Source organism: Nyctibius grandis, chromosome 14 (assembly GCF_013368605.1).
Source record: "Nyctibius grandis isolate bNycGra1 chromosome 14, bNycGra1.pri, whole genome shotgun sequence".
Taxonomy (NCBI): domain Eukaryota; kingdom Metazoa; phylum Chordata; class Aves; order Nyctibiiformes; family Nyctibiidae; genus Nyctibius; species Nyctibius grandis.
The window spans coordinates 14,685,363-14,709,847 of NC_090671.1; the positions used below are offsets into that span (position 1 = coordinate 14,685,363).

The window sequence follows — 24,485 nt, forward strand, 5'->3', positions numbered from 1 at the left end:
TGCGAGACCCAGAGCCGGTCGCGCTCTCTGCGCCGAGCCGAGCCGGCGGGCGGGCGAGCGGAACGGCAGCGGCAGTGCGGGTTACCGGCCGGACCCGGAGAGCGGACACGGGGTACGAGGCGGGGGCTGCCGGGCAATGGGGCTAGGCCTCGGCCTCGGCCTCGGCCTCCCGGGGACGGAGCTGCCCCGGGGCCGCTCGGCTCGGCGCGGCGCAGGCGAGGGTGAGGGCCCGGGGTCTGCGGGGGGCGGTTGTGGATCAGGCGCCTGGGGCCCGGAGGGCTGCGGGGCTGCGAGGGCTCTGGGACGGGCATTGGGGGCTGAGGGGTCTCGTGGTGAGGAGGGGGCGTGGGGGTCTCCGCTGGCTGCTGACGGTGGCTTGGGCAAGTCCCAAGGTGGGTCCTGCCCAACTCTGGTGACACGGGGAGCACTCGCTGCGGGGCCGCTGCTGCTCGGCTCTGGCCGGTGCCCAGGGCCCTGGCAGGGTTGGGGCTGGCCTTCGCTTCTGGCACACATCGGGTTGTTTTGTCCCCACTCTGAAGTGTGAGGAGCTACGTGTGCCAGTGATCACAGCTAAGCGGTGGTGCTGCTTCTCCTCTCCTGAAGCTTTTCTGAGTTCACATTTTCTTGAGGGTGTAGTGAGAGGTAGGTTTGGTCAAAAAGAGTTAGGACTGCAAAGGTAAAGAGTAAATCCCCAAATCACCCGCAGGTAACGTGCTTATCTGTGCAGGAGCTGCCTGAAGCCAGTGGATGAGGATCATGGTTGTGTATAAATGATTATCATACACTTCTTTTGAAGAAGTAAGCCCTCAGGTGAGTTCATTGTCGAGTATTTGTAAAGCTGTTGTTGACTCTGTCCTTTTTGTCTTGTTGAGTGACAATAAATTAGCTTCTGAGTGTTTTTTGTGCCCTTTCTCCCTTATCCTTGCCTATAGAATTGTTCTTATATGTTATCTGTAAATGAGAAAATAAGAACAACTAGGACTGGAAAGGGGAGTTGGAGTAGAGGGAGTGGAACACACTGATGGTTTTTGTTTTGGTTTTATTTTTGCTTTTAAAATGACTTGCCTGCATTAGGTTGCAGACTTTACTGGCATGATTCTGATACCAGTGTTTGTGCTTATTACAGCCCCATTGACAAGTACCTTTGGCTTTGCCTAGGCTGTATTTTCACACACTGATTTCTATGCTGTTGAGCACTCTCCTTCCCCTGTTCAAATGTTGGATGCAGGTAGTCAGTTCAGAAGTAATGTAAAGAATTACCCTTGCCCTTGCATTTTGTTCACTCTGCTCCCAGTTCCCCAGGTGTTTGCTAGAATGATTCTTTGTTTCCTTAAATAGATTATAAAAATGTTCAGTGCGAGCCAGTCCTCCAAAGCCCAGTTCCTCGACAAAGCACGCCAGGCTCGGGAGGAGCGGAGGGAGCTGAAGGAGAGGGAGCGTGCTGCTGTCCAGGTCCAAGCTTTGATCAGGAGATTTCTCTGTCGATGCCGCCTTCAGAAGGAGATAAGGTCTGTGAAATTCTACCTTCCACCCTTTGCTCTTATCTGGAGAGGGGTGCTTCATTTTTAACTACCCATGCTTGTTTTTCCCACTTTCCTAGGAGAGAAGTGGAGGATTTCTTTGGGGCAAATGAATCTGGCTCAAGTAAAAGAAGTGCTCTTTCTATCTTCAGAATTGCTAGGAAGCTGCTGTTTGTATTTAATCGCAAAGAGGACAAAGAGGTAAGGTTGCTACTCTGACATGCTTTTCTTCTTTTGAGGATGTATTTTAACACGTTAAATATGTTTAATTAGTTATCTAGTGGTCACGTGTGTTCCTGCAATATATTTTGGCTTCAGAAACATGATCTCTGTCTCCCTAGTCCTTCTTGGAGAGATCTGCCTGTAGGAATGAAATAGAAGAACCCTTGAATTTTTTAGTAGCGGTTCCATATTCAGGGCGTAGTTTCATGAATGTTCTTGCTGGTGGCCATGCCAACATCAGAACTGAGCAGTGCCTGATGATTTTTGTCAGCTGCATCAGTTCCCCAGGCAGGTACATTGTGGCAAGCTCACAAAGAGCTGTCCTGTCACTGTAGTGTGCAGGCTGTTGGTATCACAACTGCTTTTCTGACCATGCCCTGGATTTGTGGTGTCAGAGTGAAGCCGTTTTTCTGTAGTGTCTATGAACTGATGATATTTGCCCCAGGAAGCTGAGGGCTAATTATAAGGAAAAAATTGGAAAATGAAAGGCTGTATTTAAATTGCAGCAGCAGTGGGTTACTTTCTTTTTATCTCTGTTCCTTCAAACTCTTCTTCTGTTGATGATGGTGTGAGTACTGCAGATGAAGTTTTCTGTATTTACAGCACCAAAACAAAAGTGTATATTGCATACAAATTTTTAAAGTGCCTGGCATCCATTTGAAGTTCTGCATTACAGTAATGGGGTGCATTGAAATATGCCTGTTCTGCTTCCTCTGCTCCTTCCACTTCCAGCAGCAAGCCAGTCCTTCACTGGGCCGAGGACTAGGCTGTGCTCATTTCCACTCTATTTCTGGACAGCGCTCTCAGGATAACCCCAGCAGCCAACTCTGTAGCTGAGAATGGCTTTACAACTTGCAAGCACATGGCAGATACAACTGGACTGAGATAATAATTAAGGAGTTGATGTAATCACTGAGTTCTGCTGGGAGCTGTGATGGTCAGGAGTTTGGAACCCCCTGCTGCGCTCATTAGCATTAAGCTCTTCTAGCTGAACCCCAACAAGAAGATGCTTTTCCTGGCTTCAGCCCGTGCTGTTGAGGGAGGCAGTTTATTGGGGAAGGCTGAGAAGTTCCCCCTGTTGATGAGCACTGTGTTCAAGGAGGGAACTCTTCTGCATAGCTGTAGCGTGACGTGTAGATGTGGTCTCAGGGAAGGAGCCATCGGCACTGTCTGTAGGGAACGTGTTTGGGACGTTTGTTGTTCTGTTACAGAGGCATCTCGCTCCTCTGCTGAGCTGTTCCTAGTGCTATTCCAGAATAGCCCTTCCTGTAGTCAGAACTAATGCCATCTTTTTTTTTTGTTTCTTTTTTTTTTCCCCAGAGATTTGAAAAGCTGTGCCGGTGTATTCTTAATAGTATGGATGTTGAGAATGAGCCCAAGGTCAGCAGGATGGCTTTTTGTTTGGGGGTGGGAGGGTGATTGTTTTTAATTTTATGTGTGGGGGTTTATGTTGGTGATATTTTAATTTTTAGCCCTCAAAAGCCCCTGAACGCTGCTGAGGTGCCATGGTGAAAGTTTGGGCGAGTTCTCTCAGTATTCCTCTGATGTTTTTGCTCTGTATACAGCTATAGGAATTAAAAGGAAATTTCTTTCTGTGGTGGGTGGTATACTTTGACCAGTGAATTCTGGGGAGAGAAATAACTTGGTTCTGCTGCTGGGTTGAGTAGGGAACAAAGGAGGTCATTTTGTTACAGAGCTTTGTGGTAATATATGCTGCCAATCTGTATCACAGATACTAACCACTGCTCCCCTTTGCATCCTGCCCTCCTCAGGTGTGGTATGTGTCCCTGGCACTCTCCAAGGATCTTACCCTCTTATGGATCAAACAGATCAAAGACATTCTGTGGTTTTGCTGTGAATTTCTCAAGCAGCTTAAGGTAAATATTTATTTGTGTTTTGTCTCTCTGCATCTAACAGTTCTGTCCTGCGGCACAGAGCTAATTTGATTTATTAACCTTGGTGTTCGTTATCGCAGCCTGACATCTTGCAAGACTCCAGACTGGTCAATCTGCACCTCACAATGCTTGTCACCTTCACAGACACTTCTACGTGGAAAATCCTTCGGGGAAAAGGTTGGTGCATCCAATTCAATACCTTAAGCTGCTGATCTGGGATTTGCTATTAAAACCTACTGAATGCTGTTTCTGCACCTTTTCTTCTCCCCGTGCTTCCCACAAAGATTCATTGTGCTTCTGTGCTTGCACAAAGCATAGAATGGGCAGCAAGGATTCCCGTGAGATGAGACAGGCTATTTCCCTTAGAACAGCAACAATCACAACGTTTTTATAATGCTTCAAGATCTCACACACAAGAAGTGTTCAGAGGATAATGGAATGTGCTTTGAGCTCTGGGCTTTTGTAGGAAATACACATAGAAAAGGTAGACAAATGTCATGAGGAAATGAGACTCTTGTACCTTAAGACTTGCTGTGAAATGCTGCTAAAATGGTTGTTTTGGGTATAAGGGCGAGGACTTTGTGCAAGAAGGACTTATGAACTGACAAACTGTTTTATAGTGTGTGAGGAAGTAAGGAGTGGGGCTGTGATGCTGATTGAGTAACATCAGTGTTTTAACCGGGCAGGTGAAACCCTGAGGCCTGCCATGAACCACATCTGTGCAAACATCATGGGACACCTCAATCAGAAGGGATTTTATTCTGTGCTGCAGGTCAGTCTCAGGCTGATACAGTTATATCTTGTCTTTACTCAAAACAAGCCCCAGCCCTGTGCTGTGGTCCTTGTGCTGAGGAAGCTTTTATCATCTGTGCTGGTGTGCCAGGGAGAAGCTGCTTGTGGAACATTGGTCGTGACTTGTAGTAACTGGTTTTTAGGTTTCTTTGGTGGTGGTCTTTTTCTCTGCTCTGAAAAAAACACAAGCAGGAGTAGTCATAATCTTTTTCTGAGTACTGCAGGGTTTTTTGTTGTGTTCTTTTTTTTTTTTTTTATTCCAGATTTTGCTAACTAATGGCTTGGCAAGATCCAGACCTTCCTTGTCCAAAGGCTCTCTAACTGCCATCTTCTCTCTTGCCCTGCGGTAAGGCAGCCAGAGGTGCTTGGGGTGATACTCAGCTGAAGTTGTCTTCATTGTGTTTTTGAAGACTTCTCCTTCTGCCAGTCTCTTTGTGCCATTGAGAGCATCACTGTGATGAAAGAAGCTGCTTTAGGCAAATACCTCACTTCCCTGTCATCCTTTTTCAGATCAGAAAGCTTTTAAGTCAGTAATTAGTGTTAGTATGAGCCTAGACTTTGGAGTGCAGCTCTAGTTTAGAGTACAGCACCTGTATGTGTTTCTGTTGAACCATCAGAAAGGGTTGGAGTTCTCTAGATAAGTACAGTTGTGCCTCTTCACAATGAGCTGCTGATGCAGAGGTACCTATTAATGGGGCAAAGTTTGTCCCTGAAACAAGAGTTGGGTGCAGATTTTTCTAATGGTTCAGCCTCTTCTAAGTGTGCTGTTTCCCTGACCTCACCTCTGCAGAGCCCACATCTCTTCACTTTGAAGTCTGCAGCCACTAATGAGCATTCTTTTAAGACTTCAGTGGTTAATTTTGTGCCACTCCCCTTCTATAGCTGTCACTGCTGGGATGATGAGGTGGTGATGTTCAGCAGAGTAGTAGTGGATGTCCTTGAATATGTCACTTAACATCTTCCTAAGGAAAACAATTATTTAATTACTGACTTCATGGTAGTGGGGAGAAGAGGAGCTTGGGAGATGAACCACATAACACAGTGATCTGGGTGGTATGGATGTGCTGGGTAAAAATACATTATGCTGTGAACTGTTTGGGTTATAATCCTGTAAGTCATAAGCAATTTTGTGAACTTGCTGTGATAACAGAAGTGTAAGTGAATGTTCTTTTCTTGACAAGGGTAGAATCAGCAGCCAGTTCTGAATGGCTCAGTTAAAGACTGTGTCTTGCTTTGCTAGGTCGGGTTTCTTGCACTGAAGTATTCTTCTCTCTGTAGCCCTGTGGTTGCTGCACAGTTCTCAGACAACCTGTTGAGGTCGTTTCTGATCCATATCATGTCTGTGCCTGCTATAATGACTCATCTTGCTACTCTAACACCTGAGGTAAGTGGGTGATGTAACGGGACCAAAAATCCACTGAATAGCCCATAAGGGTGCTTGTTATTCTGTTTTATCAGCTCTTGGAAGGGCGTGTTGGCATTTCTCTCTCTTTGCAAGTTTCAACTCCCTGTTGTGGAAGCACTTGATCCTTTCACCCTCTGGGTACTCTGCGTTTCTGGTACCGCAGAGCTTATTAACACCAGTGGGATGATGGGCTGAACTGCCCTTAAATAAATAAATAAAAGTAAAATAAAGGCATAGGTGAGACATAACTTGAATTTTTGTTCCTTATGTCCTTATTATTCCATGATTCCACGTCCTTATTATTCCATTTCTGTCACCATAGACAGGGCTATAGCAAAAATCATTGTGTTGCACTGCAGGAAATCTGTGATGGTGACTAGTGGGCTGTCCACTAGTCTAATTTATTGTGACTGCTGCTCTGTGGAGCTTGGTGCAGACAGGGAAGTTCTGTGCCAAATGGGCATTCTGTGTTCTAGCAGACAGACAGTTGTGAAGGTCTGGCTACGACTAGAACATGGCCCATGCACCTGCAAGGGTTTTTATTTCCTAGACGAGCTTCATGTCAAACACTCTCTTCAGTGCAACAGTCTCAACTTGCTGCTTTATTTGGAGAGAAAAGACGACCCGAATTGCTGATGGCAGATGAGGGGTGGTTGTTCTGCGTGGTGCTTCTCAGCCTCACTGGCAGTTAAATTCTGTCTTTCAGCGTCTGGCAGTGATAGAATCTCACGATCTGTTCCGCAAGTTCATCCTGTTTTTAAGTCGTGAAGCACAATGCCGAGATGTCTGCATGTGCCTAGAAGGAAGTCACACTCTGTGTTTGTTAGGTAAGCACCTGTAACACTTCTTTTTTTACTGTGCTTGGAAGAGAGTCTTGAGTCAGATCTTCATGGGTCAGAGCTGCCTCCAACTCATCATTATTTTTATCCTTATTTAGATAGTTTCTAAATAATAACTGGGATACATTTTGGGATATTGCAGACATGGTTTAAGGCCCTTGCAAATGGAGGAAGGGTCAGAGACTTGCTCTTCAATACATGTCATCATACCTAAACTGTGAAGTATTATCTCCACTAGCTTTTCACTTGGACTCTAAGAAAGTCTTGTAGCGTATCAGACTTGAGTCTAACTTCCCTAAATGGATGTGCTGTGCAAATATTTAAGTTCACATTTCTGTAAAAGTAACAAAGAGGAACAGCTGGAACTTGAGAATAACCATGGATCATCTGTAGCTTATAGTACTTTGTCGAAGGTGTTGGTGGGATACAGATGAGAAGGTGGCCAAAGTGACATGCCACCTCCGTGGCTGATGTGTGCTGGAAATGGCTTGCTGCAGGGTAGCCTCTAACAGTCATTCTTCACAGCAGTCCTCTCCTGGACTTGAAAAGGGGTGTGAGTTCATTTTGTCTGTTACGTCTGTAACCACTGTCCTGCAGCATCTGTTCCTCTTTTAAGTCTTGCTGTGCTGGTCATTCCACCAGGTAATCTCGTGTACCTGGGCTCCATGAATGATAACATTCTTGAGGAGGACACGGCTCATTTTGTGGGTGTGCTCATTCACATGCTGTCCTACTGCCAGAAGTATGTTTCACAAAAGAAGTCCAACCTCACTCACTGGCATCCTGTTCTGGGCTGGTTTTCACAGACTGTGGATTATGGGTAAGTGAGGAGAACCTTATGGTGAAGCTGATTAAGCTTCTCTTTTTATTCCTCTTTTTTTCCTACTGCTGCAATGTGTGTTATGTTTTGAGATGAACAGTGTGACCCCTTTCAGAATAACTTCTCAGATATTTCAGGTTATATCTGCACAATACAATGTAATCTTGTAATGCTGCATATGCAGATTATTACATGAGGAAATTAATTTAGTATAGTTAGACTGGTAAACAGTGGCCATACTGGTACACTCGATACAGGACCTGTCTATCAGCTCTTCCTATGAGGACAGTCTGTAGGGTGGGTGCGTGCTCCATTTTGACTATAAGTGGAATGTATCAAAGTATCACTGTCGGGTGTTTTATTCCAGCCTGCCTTCTAACATGTCTCTCTGACTTGTCTTTTAGATTGAATGAGTCCATGCCTCTGCTGACGAAGCAACTGCAGCATCTCTGGGGAGTTCATATGATCCGCATCCTCTTCAGTGATGTGCTCAGCAAGAAATTGCTGGAGAATCAGGAAATAGCTCAGCTGCCCACACAGCCAGTTTCCCCTCAGAACAGCCTTCCTATGAAGAGTCAGTTCTGGAGGGTTGCTTTTGTGTGTGTGTGCGTGTGTGTGTGTGTACATGTGTCTTTCTCTCTCCCAGACTCTCAGGGCTTTGACTTTTCCACTTGTGCTAAAAGCTTTGAGTAATTACTTGCAGCACCTGCTGCTGCTTAGGTGGGGATATGGTCTCTCCTGTTTGTAATTCCTGCTCAGAATGCCTCTGTGACCTGGGGCAAGTCTCATACTTCGGTGCTGTGAAAATATTTGCTTATTGTAGCAGGTTTTTTTATTGTTTCTCAAGCAGCTGAAGTGCTTACTGCATAACTTAGTACTTCCCAAGGCAAGATGGGAGGCCAGCTTCCCAGATAAAAAGCAAGGTGAAGCTGGCTTGTGAACCTGTGATGCATGGTGCTTCTGCAGAAGAGTATTTAGCACAAGAGAGCTGTAATCCAGCTATTTTCTGGCTGCTGCCCATAGCACTAGATCCTGTGGTCATTAGTGCAGTTCTGATAGGTTTTAAAGCTCTAGAGTAGTGGAACACACTGTACAGTGTTCTGCCAGAAAAGTCCACCAAAGCCTGCTGTCTGGAGTGACTTAGTCTGCTTAAAAACCTCTTTATCACGTGGCTGCCAAGTGACTGAGAGTAAGAAATGGTTTGGAATAGCACTTGTGTCTCCTGAGCCAATGTCTCTTGTGCTTCTCTTGTCACCAGATCTCTTCAGGAGAGCTTTCCAGAAGTCTGCGTCTGTCCGGAACATTCTCAAGCCTGTTGGGGGCAAGCGAGTGGACTCAGCAGAGGTGCAGAAGGTGTGCAGTATCTGTGTCCTGTACCAGACCACGCTCACAACGCTGACGCAGATCCGTCTGCAGATACTCACAGGTCAGGGCACAGCTGTGCTTTTCAAATCACTTAAAATGTGGAGGAAAAAATAGTTTTTTCTTATTAAATTCTGTTGACTTGTTGGTAGTTTTATTACTGACAACAGTTTATTGACTGGCTGGGTGGAAGGCTTGTTCCATCCTGAATCATACAGCTGATCAATAACATTCATCACTTCTTTATCAAGCATTAACTCCCCAGAATACAAATTGAAGCAAGTTTTCCTGTGATGAAACCTTGCTTCCTCCATATCAAACTTAAGACTGAGTCAGTGTTTTTGAGAAGCCTGGCAATATTAATCTTTATGTGGTGCAAACAATGCTTTCATACATCTTAAGAACAAATGACCTGACTTAGGAGTGGATGGAGGAGGAGATAAGCACTGCTTTGGTCTAGTGGCTAGAGGAGAGGAAGGAGTCCAGAGCCTTGGGTGCTTTGTTTATGGCTATTGTGGTGGCCACAGGTACAACCTCATTCTTTGTGCTCTCATCTCTAAGATGGCTGTGATGGTAGTTGGATCACAGGAATTAATTCTTTACTTGTAAAGTTGCAACATAACTAGCAGGAGAGGACCTCAGATGTGCAAACGGTTAATGCCTTGTTAAAAGCTTTTTTCTGCTTTCCTGGTGATTGTCTCCTGTTAATGCAGACAGGCTTAGGAGCCAAAAGGGATGCTTGTGTTCCCTTCAGGTCAAGTGTTGCTTTGCAAAAGGATCTTTCAGCTCCAAGTCACGTTTGTCTCTTTGAGCCTGCATGAACAAGTGGGCAGAACAAGCTTTACTGAGTGTGCTTTATATTTTCCCTTGCTAGGCCTCACTTACCTGGATGATCTGTTGCCCAAATTATGGGCTTTTATCTGTGAGCTGGGACCACAGGGCGGGTTAAAACTCTTCTTGGAGTGCTTGAATAATGATACGGAGGAATCCAAGAGGCTCCTGGCCATGTTGATGCTCTTCTGTGACTGCTCCCGCCACCTTATCACGTAGGTAGCAAGCAGAGGGTGCTCTCTGGGTTTGTAACATGAAACTGTTGTGTTCCTTAAGTTTCAAGAGGAATAGTTAAGGTATTGCTGCCTTTGCATAAAGATAACTAGGCAGAGGAAAGCAGCAAGCTTTTCAGGTGGAGTCCTGAGAAATAAAAGACTTTCCCCCTCAGCCATGTGCTGCTTCAGGAATATACAGCTGGCTGAACTGGTGACAAAATATTACAGCACTGGCTAGGGAGGGGGAAGAAACATTTCTCCTGTTGCTTAAAGGCAGCAATTGTATCAGTTCAAAGCAAACAATTTTGAGTTCAGATAAGCTTTGAGGAACAATGTTATAATAGTGCTGCAAGAAAGCCCTCAGCTTATGTGCTTCTGTTTACAACTCCTTTGCTGTCACTCATGGACTTACACAACACAAAGGATGGGAGAGGGGGTGGAAAATTGCCTTTGCTGGTCAGTAGAGACAGTTTTCTTAGCTTGGATGATGAAAAAGTTTTCTTGGGGATGAGTGCATAGGTCCTTTTAACTATGAAATACTGGCTTTGCTTGTATCTTGGACCTTTCATACTATCTTCTGTTAGGATCAGATGTTGATCAAAATCAATAAATAAGGTTTAGTTGTTTATGACTTTAGATCCTCATGGGTGTCAGTTGTCATAGAAATAAGAGCTGCTGTTAAAGGGTAATGTGCCTTTATGAAAATTTCAAAAGGGAATTAAATTTACACTTGTGCATTTGTTTTCCCTGATAGGATTCTTGATGACATAGAAGTCTATGAAGAGCAGATTTCATTCAAACTGGAAGAGCTTGTTACCATCTCATCTTTTCTGAATTCCTTTGTATTTAAGATGATCTGGGATGGAATTGTAGGTAAGTGCTTTTAGGAGCTTGAGTTGAGGTTACTATTAGAACAACAAATGGCATCAGTTTTGGAATTTGAAGCTTCTGCTAATTATTACTTTGCACAAGAAAACACACTACATTGTATGGCATGAGAATAGGTCCCAATCTTTTGATGTCCTGATGCCACTGTCGAGCTTGACACCCAATGCAGTGCACTTTTTCTATTTCCAATAAGAGTTTGTGTAACAGACATGATGAGCATGTTGGTTTTTGCCAGAGACTACGTTTAGCATGACTGGGACATGTGTTGGACAAGAATGTAATACAGTGCTTTGAAAAGCAGAGCAGGCTTGCTAGGGTCTCCGTAGATATCTCACGTTGATCTATATGCTGGTATAATTTGGGTACAGCTCAATTCTGGCAATTAGATGACATAGTCCATTTCTGTTGTGATGGCTCAGTTGGAGCTGGCTGAGATGGCTTTGATGTAGCTAAGAGTTTTTTCACTTTGATCAAAGAAGAGACTGTCTGCCTTCTGGGAGGCACAAAATCTCTCCCTTCCCTCTGAAGGCAGTGCAGGTTAGGAGAAATGCCCCTCTGTTAGCGTGGGGCAGAGGATCAACGTGTTGCTCTTGGACACTCCTGTTACCTAGGGCGCCTGGACATTGCTGCTTTGTTCCTTTTGTTCAGAGAACGCCAGAGGGGAGACCCTGGAGCTGTTCCATTCTGTCCATGGCTGGCTCATGGTCTTGTATGAGAGGGACTGCCGCAGGCGTTTTGCTCCTGAGGACCACTGGTTACGCAAGTAAGTGTCCAAGGATCGTGTGCAGCTGTGTGCTTGTCCCAGTGCACCAGGTCCCCTGTGGGTGGCTGGTTTGGGATCCCTTATTTTAAATTAAGTGCCTCTCATCCTACCTGTGGTATCAAGGTCAGAACTGCTCCCTGTGTTTGCATTTAAGGGCACCCCTCCTATCGTGCTTCTCTTCTCTGGTGTAAGGATTAGCTGCTGCTCATGGAGGGTGATGCTTTGGAAACTGACTCAGCACATAACAGCTTGAGTGTCTCTGGCCTTCTTAGATGTGAACACCTGAGCACTTAAGTTGTCTTTGAAATCATTACAGGTTTCCTCTTTCTCCTACCCCCAGCTTTTACCACACCTGGGCATTTCTCAGGGATCTCTGAATCTGTGCCTTTCTTTGTAAGGGACCTCAAACCCAGCGTGCTCTTCCAGGAGCTGGACAAGGACAAGAAACGAGCCCAGCTGCTCCTGCAGTACATCCCACACGTCATTCCCCACAAGAACGTGAGTGGGACAGGGGCAGAAGATGGAGGCTGAAAAGCCAGTGGCCTGGGATGGAAGGGACCTGCGTCTTGAGCATTTTGTGACGTGGAGCTTGTGATTGAAATGCCAGTTAAACAAAAGCCTTCTCCCCCCCACTCTCGCCAGTATATTTCCTCTAAACTGCCTTGATTTCTCTCATTGGGGGAGAGCTTGTTTGTGTGGGCAGCTGCACAGAGTCAGCCAGCAGTGCGTGCTGTGGCTTTGGAGAAAGTCTTTATGCAGAAAGCAGAGTGTCTTTTTGCAGGCAGCAAACCTGCAGATGACAGGTTTTTATGTGATAATAGGAAAGGTGCGTTTGTTTTCAGTATTGGCAGTAACGTGTCCCTCCCAAAGCAAAGGTTCAAGGGTTTCTCTGCCCCACTGGGGAACAAGGAGGCAGATCCCACTATTTCTGGTGACTTGGTGACAGTGGCATCATTGGGCCTAGCTGGGAAGAAGACTAGTTCTGGGCCTGCATCAGGAGCATCTGAAAGCCCTGCTGCACTGGAGGGTTAGGATCCTTTGGGATGAAGACTTACATTTATTTTCTTTTTCAGAGGGTGCTGCTTTTCCGAAATATGGTTACAAAGGAGAAGGAGAAGCTTGGGCTGGTTGAAACCAGCTCTGCATCCCCTCACGTCACACACATCACTATCCGCCGCTCACGTATGCTGGAGGTGAGTGACTTGGCTTTGCAGAAGTCAACCAACAAGCCAGTAACTTGCCCTGATAAGAATGGGGTGTGAATATGATTTTATCTTCTCTTGTCGGTGCTGAGGGACCCGGTGCCAGTTGTGTCTGCGTGATGGTACAGGAAAATGCTGGACTTGAGTTCAGTTCAGACTTCTACGAACCTGGGGGTTTGGCTAGGAAAAATACCGGTCTTTTTGGACCCAAAACTCAATGACAAATGCAGATATCTGTGGTGTATGTGTCTCCTGTCTCTGCTGCCTGTCTGCGTGGGTGTTTCACATGTCTTCCTGTATCATTGTCCTCTGGCTCTGCTGGTCTGTGTAGGATGGGTATGAACAGCTACGACAGCTTTCCCAGAATGCCATGAAGGGAGTGATCAGGGTGAAGTTTGTCAACGATCTGGGTGTTGATGAGGCTGGTATTGATCAAGATGGTGTCTTCAAAGAGTTTCTGGAAGAGATAATAAAGAAGGTGTTTGACCCCGCGCTCAACTTGTTCAAGGTACGACGCAGGGCTGCAGATGCTGGCCATGATGACCCGTTGCAGAGAGAAACAAACCAGCTCACTCTACTGTTACCTCTGTTGTGTGCAGACAACCAGTGGTGATGAGAGGCTGTATCCATCCCCAACGTCCTACATTCATGAGAACTACCTACAGCTCTTTGAGTTTGTGGGGAAGATGCTTGGGAAGGCTGTCTATGAGGTGAGCCAAAAGTACCAAGGATGTTGTCACTGTTGGTACAGCACTGTTCAGCTGCAGTTCTGTGATGGTGCCCCTTGCCTTGGGAGCATCTGTCATATGCTTGGGGAGGTGTTGCTGAAGAGGTGAGTTTGCAAAAATGACTTGGATGAAGATACTGATGGTGGAGCAGTCTGGTACTTCTTCAGGCATGTATTAAAAATGATTTTGGAGGTGAAACCTGGGACATAAATTGATTATTCTCCTTGGTGCTGGGGACACTAGCTGGAATAGTCTGTTATTTTGGTGTTACACCTTACAAGCATCCATTTGTTGATACCTTACTTAAAGGGACACGTGGCTAAAAGGAGGATGGGATGACAGCATGACCCTGTCCATATAAGGCAGTTCTTTTAAAGGAATCATGGAGTTTCCCTGTTGCCTTTTTGCACCTGCTCCACTAATTAATGGATTTTAAGAGGATGTGGTTTTCTTTGCTGATTTCAATGTCTTGCAGCTTTGCACAACACGTTACCTACCTCGTAGGTAACCAAAGGTGTTGCACATGACAAGTAAGCAGTGGGACCTTACCTGTGCATTCTTCTTGTCTGTAGGGAATAGTCGTGGACGTACCATTTGCTTCCTTCTTTTTGAGTCAGCTGCTTGGGCACCACCACAGTGTCTTCTACAGCTCTGTAGATGAACTTCCCTCCTTGGACTCCGAGTTCTATAAAAATCTCACGTCAATTAAGGTTTGAGCATTACTTTTCCTGTTTTTCAACTCCCTTATTATCATTGGCTGCTGCTAGAAATACCAGAATTGCAAATGCCTTTGGGGTACTGATCATTTTTAAAAACACCCTGGAAGTAACTGGTGGTTCTGAGGCAGGTTGGCAGGTAGCTGTCCTGTGTTTTTACCATGGCACGCCGGGATGAGAAGGGTCTGAAGGTGTAAACCTGGAACTGGCAATCAGGAAATCCCAAGTTTTAGCCTCAGCTCTTCTGCAGTCTCCCCATAACCTAGAGGAACTCATGTATTTGTCATGCCTTGTGCCTGCTGGGGATCACTTAGTGGAAGAGTAATACAAAAATGTTTCTGCTGCTAAACACTGACCTTCTTCCCCTTTCTCTGTTGTTCCTCTAGCGTTATGATGGTGATATCAGTGACTTGGGCTTAACGCTGTCCTACGATGAAGATGTGATGGGTCAGGTAGGCTTTTATTCAATGACTGTGTGGACCTTGTCTCTGCTTTGTTCCAAGCACCCTCCTCATGCTAGATGGCGACGAGCAGAGTTCTGGGCACTGATAGAGTCCACAGCCCTGGCTCAGGCAATCCATGTTTCTCTTGGTTAGATCCCAGCTGCTCCACACAGGAGCATCTCACTTGTCTGGCTGATGCTATGAGGAAGAGCCTTTGAAGCTCTAAGAGGGATCCTGAGGGTCATTGCCCACTGCTGTGGGAAAGCCTGTGGTGCCAGAAGTGGCAGATTGTGAATATAAACAGTTGGCAGCAGAACTAGGTTTGACTCCTGAGCAGAGGTGCCCTAGCTTTTATTGGTGTCCTTAGAGCAGAGAAATACACCTGCAGTCTGACTTGCCAGCAGAAAATAGCTATTATTCTCTGCTGAGCTTTCTGAGGGCTGCTCTTGAGCATCTAAAAGCCTGGCAGTCTATTCAAGCTCATGCTACACAGAGTGCATTTTACTCTGGTGCTTGTATTTCTGGATATGTCAGGTGGATGCTCTGTGTGGCCCATCTGAACAAGAGTCCTGAGGGGACTGACTGGTAAATGACCTTGTGTTTGATTGTGGTTAGGGCTTAGCTCTGCTCTCCTTTTACAAAAAAGTGCCTGTGCTGACAGGCTGGCTCAGCTTCAGAGGTTCTCCCAACTCAGGATTCTGCGACTTCGTTCAATATTTAGCTGTGGGCAGAGAACAGCTTTTTCCACAAAAACGTTGCCTTCTGACCCTTCATTTTTCTACTGCCAGGATTTTTTCCTCTTCTAGTTGAAAAACATCGGGTTTTGCTTTCCCTGCATAACTGGTTTTCCCCTCTTTTAAAAAGAAGACTCTGTGTGAGTAGGGAGAAATTCCTTTTCTTTAAATGTAGCCATTTCCATCAAAGAAACTTGAAGTGTGTCAGGAGGTCTCTTGGCCTCGAGAAGAAAAGGCTGTTGGTCAGTCCCTTATGAGGGCTTGAAGGTTCTTGGCTGCACGTGTGCCTTGGGTTCTGTGACACTGTGTGTGCATAGCTGGAAAACACAGATAAATAAGATAAAAATGCCTTTGCTGTCTGTGTGTGCTGCTGTTGCTGCAAATTCTGTGAGGAGCCCCCAGCTAGCGCTAAGCCTGAGCACTGTTAGCAGTGCAGATCCAGTGGCACAGAGCTTGGAGACCACTAAGTCATGGTGTGTTTGTCTGGGGCAGCTTGTCCTTGAGAGCTTTGTGTGCTGCATACGTCTGGTAGCAGCAATGGCAGTGTAAATGCACCTGCAAAGCTGCGAGGGGGAATGGGAAGGCAGCTGAGTACTGACACAGCCCTGCTCCGCGGAGGTGAGAGGCTGCACGTGCTGCACAGTGGGCTGAACACCTTGCTGCTGCCTCAGGATTGCAGAGGTTTCGGCTTGGAGGTTTTTCCACCTTAAAAATAAAGGTAAGAAACAGCATATCAGAGCCCAGCAGTAAGACATGGAAGGCTGCAGCACTCAAAACTTCAAAATAAATGTGCCGTGCATGGCAGAGCTGAGCTCATTCCCTGTGCTGGGCTCCCTTCTGACCTTGGAAGTCACCTGCAGCTGAAGCACAGAGGCCACTGTAAAATGTGAATAATGACTTTCTGCCTCTTAGTGTTGGTGCAAAGATGAGTCACGACTCTGTGGCTGTAGCCAGCACCCAGAGGGTCCCTGTGGCTGTCTCTGAGCAGTGCTGGCTGCCGAGCACCAGGCCCTGGTCTGGCAGGGCAGGGAGGAGATCCTGCCCAGCTGTCTCACTGTCTGAGCTCTCTCCACTTCGTGCCTTGAGTGCCCAGCTTGGGGGACAGTGAACTCCAGGGAGCTCTGTCACTCAGGCAGCCCCAGATGAGACCTGTGGAGCAGAGAGCTTTGGGTTGTGCTGTTGGAGCTGTGCGAAGGCTGGGAGCTTGTTCAGCCTCTGGGTTCTGGGGTTGTGACAGTCCCCCGGGGCTCTTTGAATTGATCTGTGTGCATCTCAGCAGTGATGGATCAGGAGGCTTCCTCGAAGAGGGGCTGGCTCCACTGGTGGGAGAGTCAGAGTTCCCTACTGTTCAATTACTATCTTAATAGTTAAGTGAAACTAGTTCAAGGCAGAGGTAGGATTATTACTTAAATTTTAAGTCCTACTGTTTTATTGTAAAAATAAATGTTTTATTGGGAGGTAACAGCTTAGCATGGCTTTTCTTTCCATTGTGGTTCCAGGCAGTAATTAGCAATACAATCATTTCTTCCCTCAGCTTGTTTGCCATGAACTTGTTCCTGGAGGGAAGACCATTCCCGTTACGAATGAAAATAAGTAAGTACAGCAATTAGATTTTTAAGGTCACCGTTGCAAAATACTTTATTCTAGTTCCTTGGGCTTGCATCTGGAATGAATTGAGATAGATTGGAGTAGAAGGAGCACATAAATATCTTAATAGAATTTACTGGTTACAGTTCATCAGCAGAAATTGTATTAAATTCGATTTGCAAAAATAAAAATTGACAATTTACTTCTTGAAACAGCGCTTCTGAGGTCAAAGGCACACAGTCTGTGAGGTTCTGCAGGGTTTAATGACGGTGATGGATACAGACAGATGGATTCAAAGCAATTCAGGCACACAGTCGTGAACATAGAGGGCACAGATGCTCAAAGACACCTTGGAGCAGACAGATCTTCTCGGAATGATAACATGTGGCAGTTGTATAAAGCACTGTTCTTCAGAAGAGACAGTGGGGAATTCAAATGCAGTCGACAGTCGTACTTTAGGCACAGGAAATCAGAGGAGACACCGAGCCCTGTAGCTATTTTCACAGATAACCAGCTTTTAGATACTTATCATAAATGTCAACTCCAGAGCCTGAAAACCAAACCCACCTTTTTGTTCCCTTCATTTTTTTTTTCTTCTCTATACCCTTCAGTGATCATAAAAGCTGGATAAAATATCTATTAAGCAGATGTGTGTTTGAACTGGTAATCTGGGGGTTGTTCTCTTTAATGGCAAGTGAAAGCTGGAGCCTACCTGAGGATTTGTCTTTGTTAGTCGTGCTTTGCAGTCTGATGTTCCCAGTATTTTCCCTTCTTGAGCTCTGACCAGGGAGTTTGCATTTGAAAGGATCTTTCTCTGGCTTGTCAGAAGTCAGCTCAGGGAGAAAGTTGAAAGTCCTGTACGTTGCTGTGCTCGCTTCCAGCAGGAACTTTGAAGCTTTTGTGCAGATGTGCACACAGATTGGTAGCTGGGAGGGAGCAGGAGAAGCATTGTAAGGGGAAGCAATCTAGAAACAGTTCTGTGTGCTAATGGTGGAGTGAGGTTACCGAGCTGCAAACCCAGGCGGTGTGGTTGTGGTGGTGTCTAGGAGCTGATGAAGGAGAATCAGTGAGATCAGTTGTTCTGTTGGTGAGAAGAGGAAGCCTGCTGGTGCCTCCCTCTGATCAACAGTGCACCTCTTCTGTACTACTGGGATGAAGGTGGAAATCTCCAAAGTGTTTTTTGGTGTGTTGATTCTCCAGCCGTGGGTTTTGGTGCACGTGGCATCAGAGCCCAGACAGTTGTTCTGCAAACCTAGAGAAGTGCCCGTGACTGGGGATCTGATCCTTTAAAGAGGAGCTGGATGCAAGCTCCCCTCTGTGAGCTGCTGTCCGGCCAAGGTTGATCAAGTGATTATTAGAGCCAGCTAGTCCCTGGGTTGGGAAGAAGCTCTAAGAAATGAGCAGGCAGTCCCAGAGGCAGGGGGTAGGGGGCAAAGTCTGGGCAGAACAACAGCTCTTTCTGTTTAAATAAAGAGCAGGGCCCTAGAGAGGGAAGTGTAATGCACCTCCAGCCAGTGCTAGTCCCTTTTGGGCTGCACAGACAGGTCAGCAGCCTTGTTCCTGCACCAGCGAGGTGGTTGTCCCTTGCTGCTCGAGCTCCCTCGCTGCCACCTTCCCTGTCACGCAGGATCAGCTACATCCACCTCATGGCCCATTTTCGGATGCACACCCAGATCAAGAGCCAGACAGCAGCGCTCATCAGCGGGTTCAGGTCCATCATTAAGCCCGAATGGATCCGTATGTTTTCTGCACCAGAGCTGCAGCGGCTGATCTCCGGGGACAACGCTGAGATTGACCTTGAGGACTTGAAGTAAGTGAGCAACTGGGTCTGCTGGTCTCGCTCAGCAAACCAAGCCAGTTTGTTACAGAGCTATTTGGAGGTTTGCAGGAGACTGACTCTTTCACAACTTTCTGGTCCTCCTAACTGAAGTTTGAGGAGCAGACAGAAACAAGTGGAGCTGAAGAACATGTTCCTTAAAGCTAATTTGGACAAAGTACTAATGAACAGGAAGGGTCTGTTCCTACAGTGGCTCCTGAGAGCAGAATTTCTCTCTGCCCTACCCCTTTCTCTGATCAAGTGCCCAGTAAGCATTGATGGGGGGCTCAGTACTGGCAGTGTCAGCTGTAGCAGTGAACCCTGACTTGTGGCAGGTATTGATCCTTCCAGCACTTGTCAGCTGTGACCCTCCCGCTGCAGTGGGACACAAGCCTGTCACAACCTTTCTCTCCCTAGAAAACACACGGTGTACTACGGGGGCTTCCATGGGAGTCACCGGGTCATCATCTGGCTGTGGGACATCCTGGCTAATGACTTCAGCCCTGAGGAGAGAGCCATGTTTCTCAAGGTAAATGCAGCTGAACCTGCCATTTGGGGTGGTTTTCTCCTCCTCTTAGCTGGGTGCTTTCTGTACTAATAGGAGTGTCAGAATGCTTGATGCCTTAAAATCAGCATCCTGCTCCCCTGCAGAGGGGCAGCCGTGGAAGCAGAGTCCCTATAAATGCTCTCATGTCACCATGAGCAGTCCTGTTTTGTACTGTGGGGTGCTCAGACGCCAGGCCAAGCAGCTGACTGCCGTGTCTGCGTTAGCCACGTGTGTTAGAGCCAGGCTGCTCTCGCTGCTGCTGTCTTTCACTGTCCATCACTTTTTCAGTTTGTTACCAGCTGCTCCAGGCCTCCCCTTCTGGGCTTTGCCTACCTCAAGCCTCCTTTTTCCATCCGCTGCGTGGAAGTCTCTGATGATCAGGTAGGCACACTGCTTGCTCGTGTCTCACGCATTCCCTGCCAGGCTTCTGGTGGCCTCATTCCCTGCCCAGCTTCCTCATCTCTGTCTGACCACAAAACTCTAAGGCATAAAGACACAAACTTAAACTAACAGGACTCATGTGGCTGCACCTACCTCCTCCCACACACAGCAGCACTTGGGCTCTTCTTGCCTGTCTCCAGCGTTGTGTTTTCTCCTTGGGACCTCCCCGTGCCCCTGATCCTGTTTCCCTGTACACCCTGCAAAGGGACCCTGCATATGTGACAGCAGTTGTGGTTACAAGAGAAGCTCCTTTCTAGCTGTTGTGGGGGGCTCTGCCCTGTGTACAGGCACCCTGCTTGGAAGGAGCATGGCAGAGAAGTGCAAGGGTGACACATTTCTGCCCTGTTCCAGGACACGGGTGACACTCTGGGCAGTGTGCTACGGGGCTTCTTCACAATCCGCAAGAAGGAGCCAGGCGGGCGGCTCCCGACCTCCTCGACGTGTTTCAACCTCCTCAAGCTTCCCAACTACAGCAAGAAGAGCATCCTGCGGGAGAAGCTGCGCTACGCCATCAGCATGAACACTGGCTTCGAGCTGTCCTAGTTGCCATGGCCCAGGACTCCGCAACGGGGGCTCTCAGAGCTGCTGGCTGCTGCTGGAGGTGGAGGCCTTCACGCACAGAGGGTGGATCGCTCCGTGGGAGCTGACTGCTCGCTCGAGGGCTGGAGAGATGCAGCTGATAATAGAAGTTTACAGGGAAGAGCTTCTGGGCTAGACAGGGCTGGCTCTTCTTGGGCACCTCTCCAGGATGAAGGAGGTGATGGGCCTGACCCAATACACTTCACTTGACACCCACGTAAATCGTCTTTAAAAGCAAACCCCGGGGGAGCATAAAAGGAACATTAAAAGTGCCAGTCAGATTAGTGACCGTCATACCCGCCAGCAGGCTGTGCAGTCTGGGCAGCTGCTGCTGTGGGAGGGTTTCTCTTTCCTTTCCCAGGAGATGATCCAGTTTCTTACTGGGTGGAAATCAGTCCGTGGGAAGCTGCACAAAGGCAGAAACATGACAGAGCCCACAAGGAGACGAGCACAAGGCTGCAGCGTTGGACGTGCCACAAACAGGCACTGTTTACTCAGGACAAGTGCTGCGTGGGGGCTTCCTGGTGCCCTTGCTCTGTGCAAGGCCCTTGCGTGTGTCTCAGAGAACGAACCCCTTGCTCAGCCTCAAGAAGCAGCAGGTTAAACGCGAGCAGATGGACCCTGCTATTCTCAGGACGGTTGCAGAGTGCTGTAGGTTAAGAGCTCAAGCAGCAGGCGGGGGGGTCAGCGTGCTGAGCCAGCTGCGCTTCTGCCAGGCTCTTGCCAGAGCCTGTGCTTTGGACGGGAGGGTTTGTTGTCTGAATTTGCTCAGGAGCAGAAAAGGTTTAATTTTATTTAGTTTCCAGAGGACAGGAGCTGGCACACGGCTCGGGCAGAGCTGGCTCCCCAGCGCAGTGCTCAAGTGGGGCAGGTGCCCCCTGCGCTCTCTGGAAGGGGAATGTCTCGAGCTGCCGAGAGCCCTCTGGAAACCTCTGCTGGCAAAATCCCTCTTGGACAGAAGTTTCACTTTGTTTGCAGGCTCTTTTGTTACAGAGATGTGCTGTTTGGAACCAGGACTTGCCCTCTGTGGAACAGCCACGTTTGCTTTGTTGCCAAACTATTTATTTTGGTCACTTTGTCTCTTTCTGGCCTTATTTTTTAACAGTTGATGTTTGCCTGTAGCAGGCAGCTTTTTCAGGTTGTTCTGGAAGGGAAGGTGTGAGGCAGGGGTGTGTGTGCATGTGTGTTGGGAAGGTGTGGACCCTTCCTGCCGTTTCTAATGGAGTCCAGAGCCTGCTTTGTGAAGTGTCTCTGCAGCTTCCCAGCGTTGGTCCCTTGTGCTGCTGCGAGTGCTGCCTCAGCCCGGGCCAGAGGAGAGGAGAGGCTGCCGTCTCCTGGGCTGCTCTGCCCTTGCTGGCACAAAGGAAAGCCACATACATTCTCCTGTTTGGGACAGGACTAAAAACCAGTCACTTCTCCCTTTCCCCTGTTGCTGCTCACTAAAAAGCCACGCTCCCACAGAGGCTGCTAGTGTCTCCCCTGATCTTCCTTTCTCCTCCTGACCTTCCTGTGGCACTGGTGGCCCTCACCCTGCGCTCTGGTCCCTCTGCACCGGCTCGGAGCTTGCAGCAGCCGCTCCGGTGCGAGGCTGCCGTACCCTACCTCATCCCCTGGCTTGCCTTGCTCCATCTCGCAGGGATTCACATCCCCAGGCACGCTCAGCAGAGCACGGAGCTCCACGGAGAGGGCTCCCGGGGCTCTTGGGAGGACCCTCTTAACCATGATATATTGCACATTTCAAACAGACCAGAAAACACTTGGCACCGTTCAACCAAGAGTATAGAGATGGCCTTTGCTTCGTCTTTCTCTTGTCTTGCTTCAGCTGGTTTTCAGAGAAATAACCCTTTTTTTTTAGAACCAATGCCTGGAAATGCATCTGGGAAGCAACGTCGGGATCCTTTTTCTCTGTCAACTCAGTAATATTAAACAGGAGTGATCAGAAGTGGTGGTGAGGAGAGGAATGTCTGCATCCAGAGGGTTCAAGACACTGGACTATGAGTCCAGAGAAATTAAAGATGATAGTAATTTTTTTTAATGTTTTTTTTCACATAGAGCATTTCAGCATTAACCAGTTGTTGACTGTGTAGTTGAGAGGTTTAGGCACCAATCGTGGTTTAAAACATCACACAAGATCTGTGTCTAGGGAAATGCAGTGTGTCTAAATAGAGCACAATGATTGTTCAGTGAAGTGAGCTGTTGAACACAGTGAAATAAACTCTTTGCTCCCCTTTTTTCCTTCATTCCTCAGCAGTACAATTCCTAGAAAAGATCTTACTGCAGCCTTAGCTGGGTCCCTCCAAACCTGCACTACGGGACACTGCGTCCAGTTTTGTAGCCGGCTATAAAACGTGATTGTCTGGTCACTGCCCCAGGGGCTGTGTGTGCAACAACACTGTTTCTCTGGAGTGGCTGATTTCTGTACCACTGGGAGGCTTTGAAACGTTTTTACCTGAGCAGAAGGCTGTGAGTGTGTGGGTCCCTGCCTGCTCTGCTGTATTCTGCACGGGTGTTCTCTGTAGGGCAGGGATGGTTTTGCCATGGGAGATTAATGACTATTTTTTCTATAGAAGACGTGCTGCTGTGGAGACCTTGGTAACATCCCTTGTATCAGAAATGCAGGGAAGAGAGAAATAAACCTGGTGTGAGTACGATGACTGGATGTCTCCTCTTCCTTTCCCTGGGTGTAACACTCCTGCTCAGAGCACACGGGAGAGGGAGAGCAGAGCTCTGGGGTCCTGGCAGCCCTGCCAGGAGGCTGCGGGGCAGGGGGTGGCGGCTGCTGGTTGCTGGGAATCCCTCGTCAGGCTGGTTCCTGGTGCTGTGCTCGGGTGCCCCAAGAGATGGGCTCCTTGGGGTGCTGCTGCTGGAGATGGGAGCGCCTCCGAGCCCGGGGGGAGCTGACAGCGTTGTTGGAAGCAGGATTTGTTCTTGTGTCTTGGAATATGCTTGGAGAAGCGCCGCTTGGTCCTGCAGGGTGCTGTGACTTCGGTCCTTGGTACCTTCATGAGAGTATTGGTGCTCCTTGGATGTAGGGGGTGGCAGGGCAGGGGCTGGGGTTAGCAGTGCTCTGGGGATGGTGGCTGGGGCCACTGGTGGGGAGGGAACTGGGCTGGGAAGCCAAGCCAGATCCCCCAGCGCAGAAGAGAGGGGCAGCGCGTGTCCCCGTGCGCTCGGGGCAGACGCCCTGTCGAGCAAATGCTCCTTTGCAGGAGCTCCGGTGCTCTGCTGCGGGCAGGGGCTGGAGGCTGGTGCCGAAGCTATTTGCCCTCCCAGGCGCCGCTGCAAGCGCTGGAACTGGGTTTGGATGGTCAGAGGGGCCAGCTCGGGACCTTTGCACCAAGGAACCCACAGCTCTTGGTCTGGCAAGGGGGGAGAGCCGTAGGGAGATGGGGGTTGTGGGGCAAGGCTGCACTGGGTATTTTAGAAACTGCCTTAAGGACCAGGCGCTGGAGCTGACATGGGGTTTGTTGACAATAATAATGTTAAAATAATACAGGCATCATGTTTCTCCCCTCAGCTGGCTGTGGAGGCATCCTGGTAGGAAGGAGGAGCTGTGCCTGCTGCTGCCGCTCCAGCTTCCCCCCAAGTTCAGGTTTGGTGCGTGGCAGCGTAGCCCTTCACCGACCAGCTCCGCAGCCACGCTGCAGCCCTCCCTGCCCCAGCTCGATCGTGGTGCTGGGGGCCAGCCCCGTGGGCGCCGGGGCTTCGCTGGGGAGCGGGAGCTCGGTGGCAGCGCGGGAGAGGGCTCCCAGTCAGCGCGCAAGTGCCATTGTTTTGACATGGAGGCATATGGCTCTGTCAGGAACAGCAAAAAGAAACCCCGCAGCAGATGCTGCCAAGGCAGAAAGCTGGCAGCCAACAGCCAGGCCTGCGAAACGCCTGCTTTGCCGTCACCACGTGGTCTTGCCCGGGCTGGCTCTGCGCCTCGGGGCTGGCCAGAGGTGAAGCCTGACCACGGCCGAGGCACTGGGACCACTGGGAGGGATCCCTGGTGCTGGCAGGGAACGGTGCTGGGCTGCCCCAACCGCGGGCTCCTCGCTGCTCCTCTGCTCCTCCAGCCCGTCCCAAGCCCCTGACTTACACCCCAGACGGGTGTCCCCTCCGTTTGACACCGCTGCTTCGCACACCCGCGTGGCCCGC

The 24,485-nt window shown here is 48.4% G+C and overlaps 1 protein-coding gene across 3 annotated transcripts; it reads left to right on the forward strand.

The window, feature by feature from the left end:
* The first annotated feature begins 87 nt into the window (after nt 1-87).
* UBE3B (ubiquitin protein ligase E3B) lies at nt 88-22,999 on the forward strand. 3 transcript variants are annotated; one of them, XM_068412518.1, is made up of 28 exons: nt 88-221; nt 707-810; nt 1,339-1,508; nt 1,601-1,721; nt 3,063-3,122; nt 3,515-3,619; nt 3,718-3,814; nt 4,324-4,409; nt 4,693-4,775; nt 5,708-5,813; nt 6,541-6,661; nt 7,316-7,493; nt 7,898-8,067; nt 8,752-8,919; nt 9,730-9,901; nt 10,656-10,774; nt 11,438-11,552; nt 11,951-12,050; nt 12,626-12,745; nt 13,086-13,262; nt 13,354-13,464; nt 14,055-14,192; nt 14,585-14,650; nt 16,910-16,968; nt 18,590-18,772; nt 19,196-19,307; nt 19,614-19,706; nt 20,118-22,999. In XM_068412518.1, exons 3-28 carry the CDS (start codon nt 1,348-1,350, stop codon nt 20,307-20,309), a joined length of 3,213 nt encoding a protein of 1,070 aa, XP_068268619.1. In that variant the 5' UTR covers nt 88-221; nt 707-810; nt 1,339-1,347; the 3' UTR covers nt 20,310-22,999. The 3 variants fall into 3 exon arrangements, with proteins under 3 accessions (XP_068268619.1, XP_068268618.1, XP_068268620.1); XM_068412517.1 differs by having other exon boundaries at nt 728-810; XM_068412519.1 differs by lacking the exon at nt 19,614-19,706 and having other exon boundaries at nt 728-810.
* The last annotated feature ends 1,486 nt before the right edge of the window (nt 23,000-24,485 follow it).

What these genes read in the sequence shown, in the direction of transcription:
- UBE3B (XM_068412518.1), top strand. Translation starts at nt 1,348, where the DNA reads ATGTTCAGTGCGAGCCAGTCCTCCAAAGCCCAGTTCCTCGACAAAGCA. An exon ending in TCACACTCTGTGTTTGTTAG is followed by an intron (nt 6,662 to 7,315) that starts GTAAGCACCTGT and finishes TCATTCCACCAG; the next exon opens with GTAATCTCGTGTACCTGGGC. An exon ending in ATGAAGATGTGATGGGTCAG is followed by an intron (nt 14,651 to 16,909) that starts GTAGGCTTTTAT and finishes TTCTTCCCTCAG; the next exon opens with CTTGTTTGCCATGAACTTGT.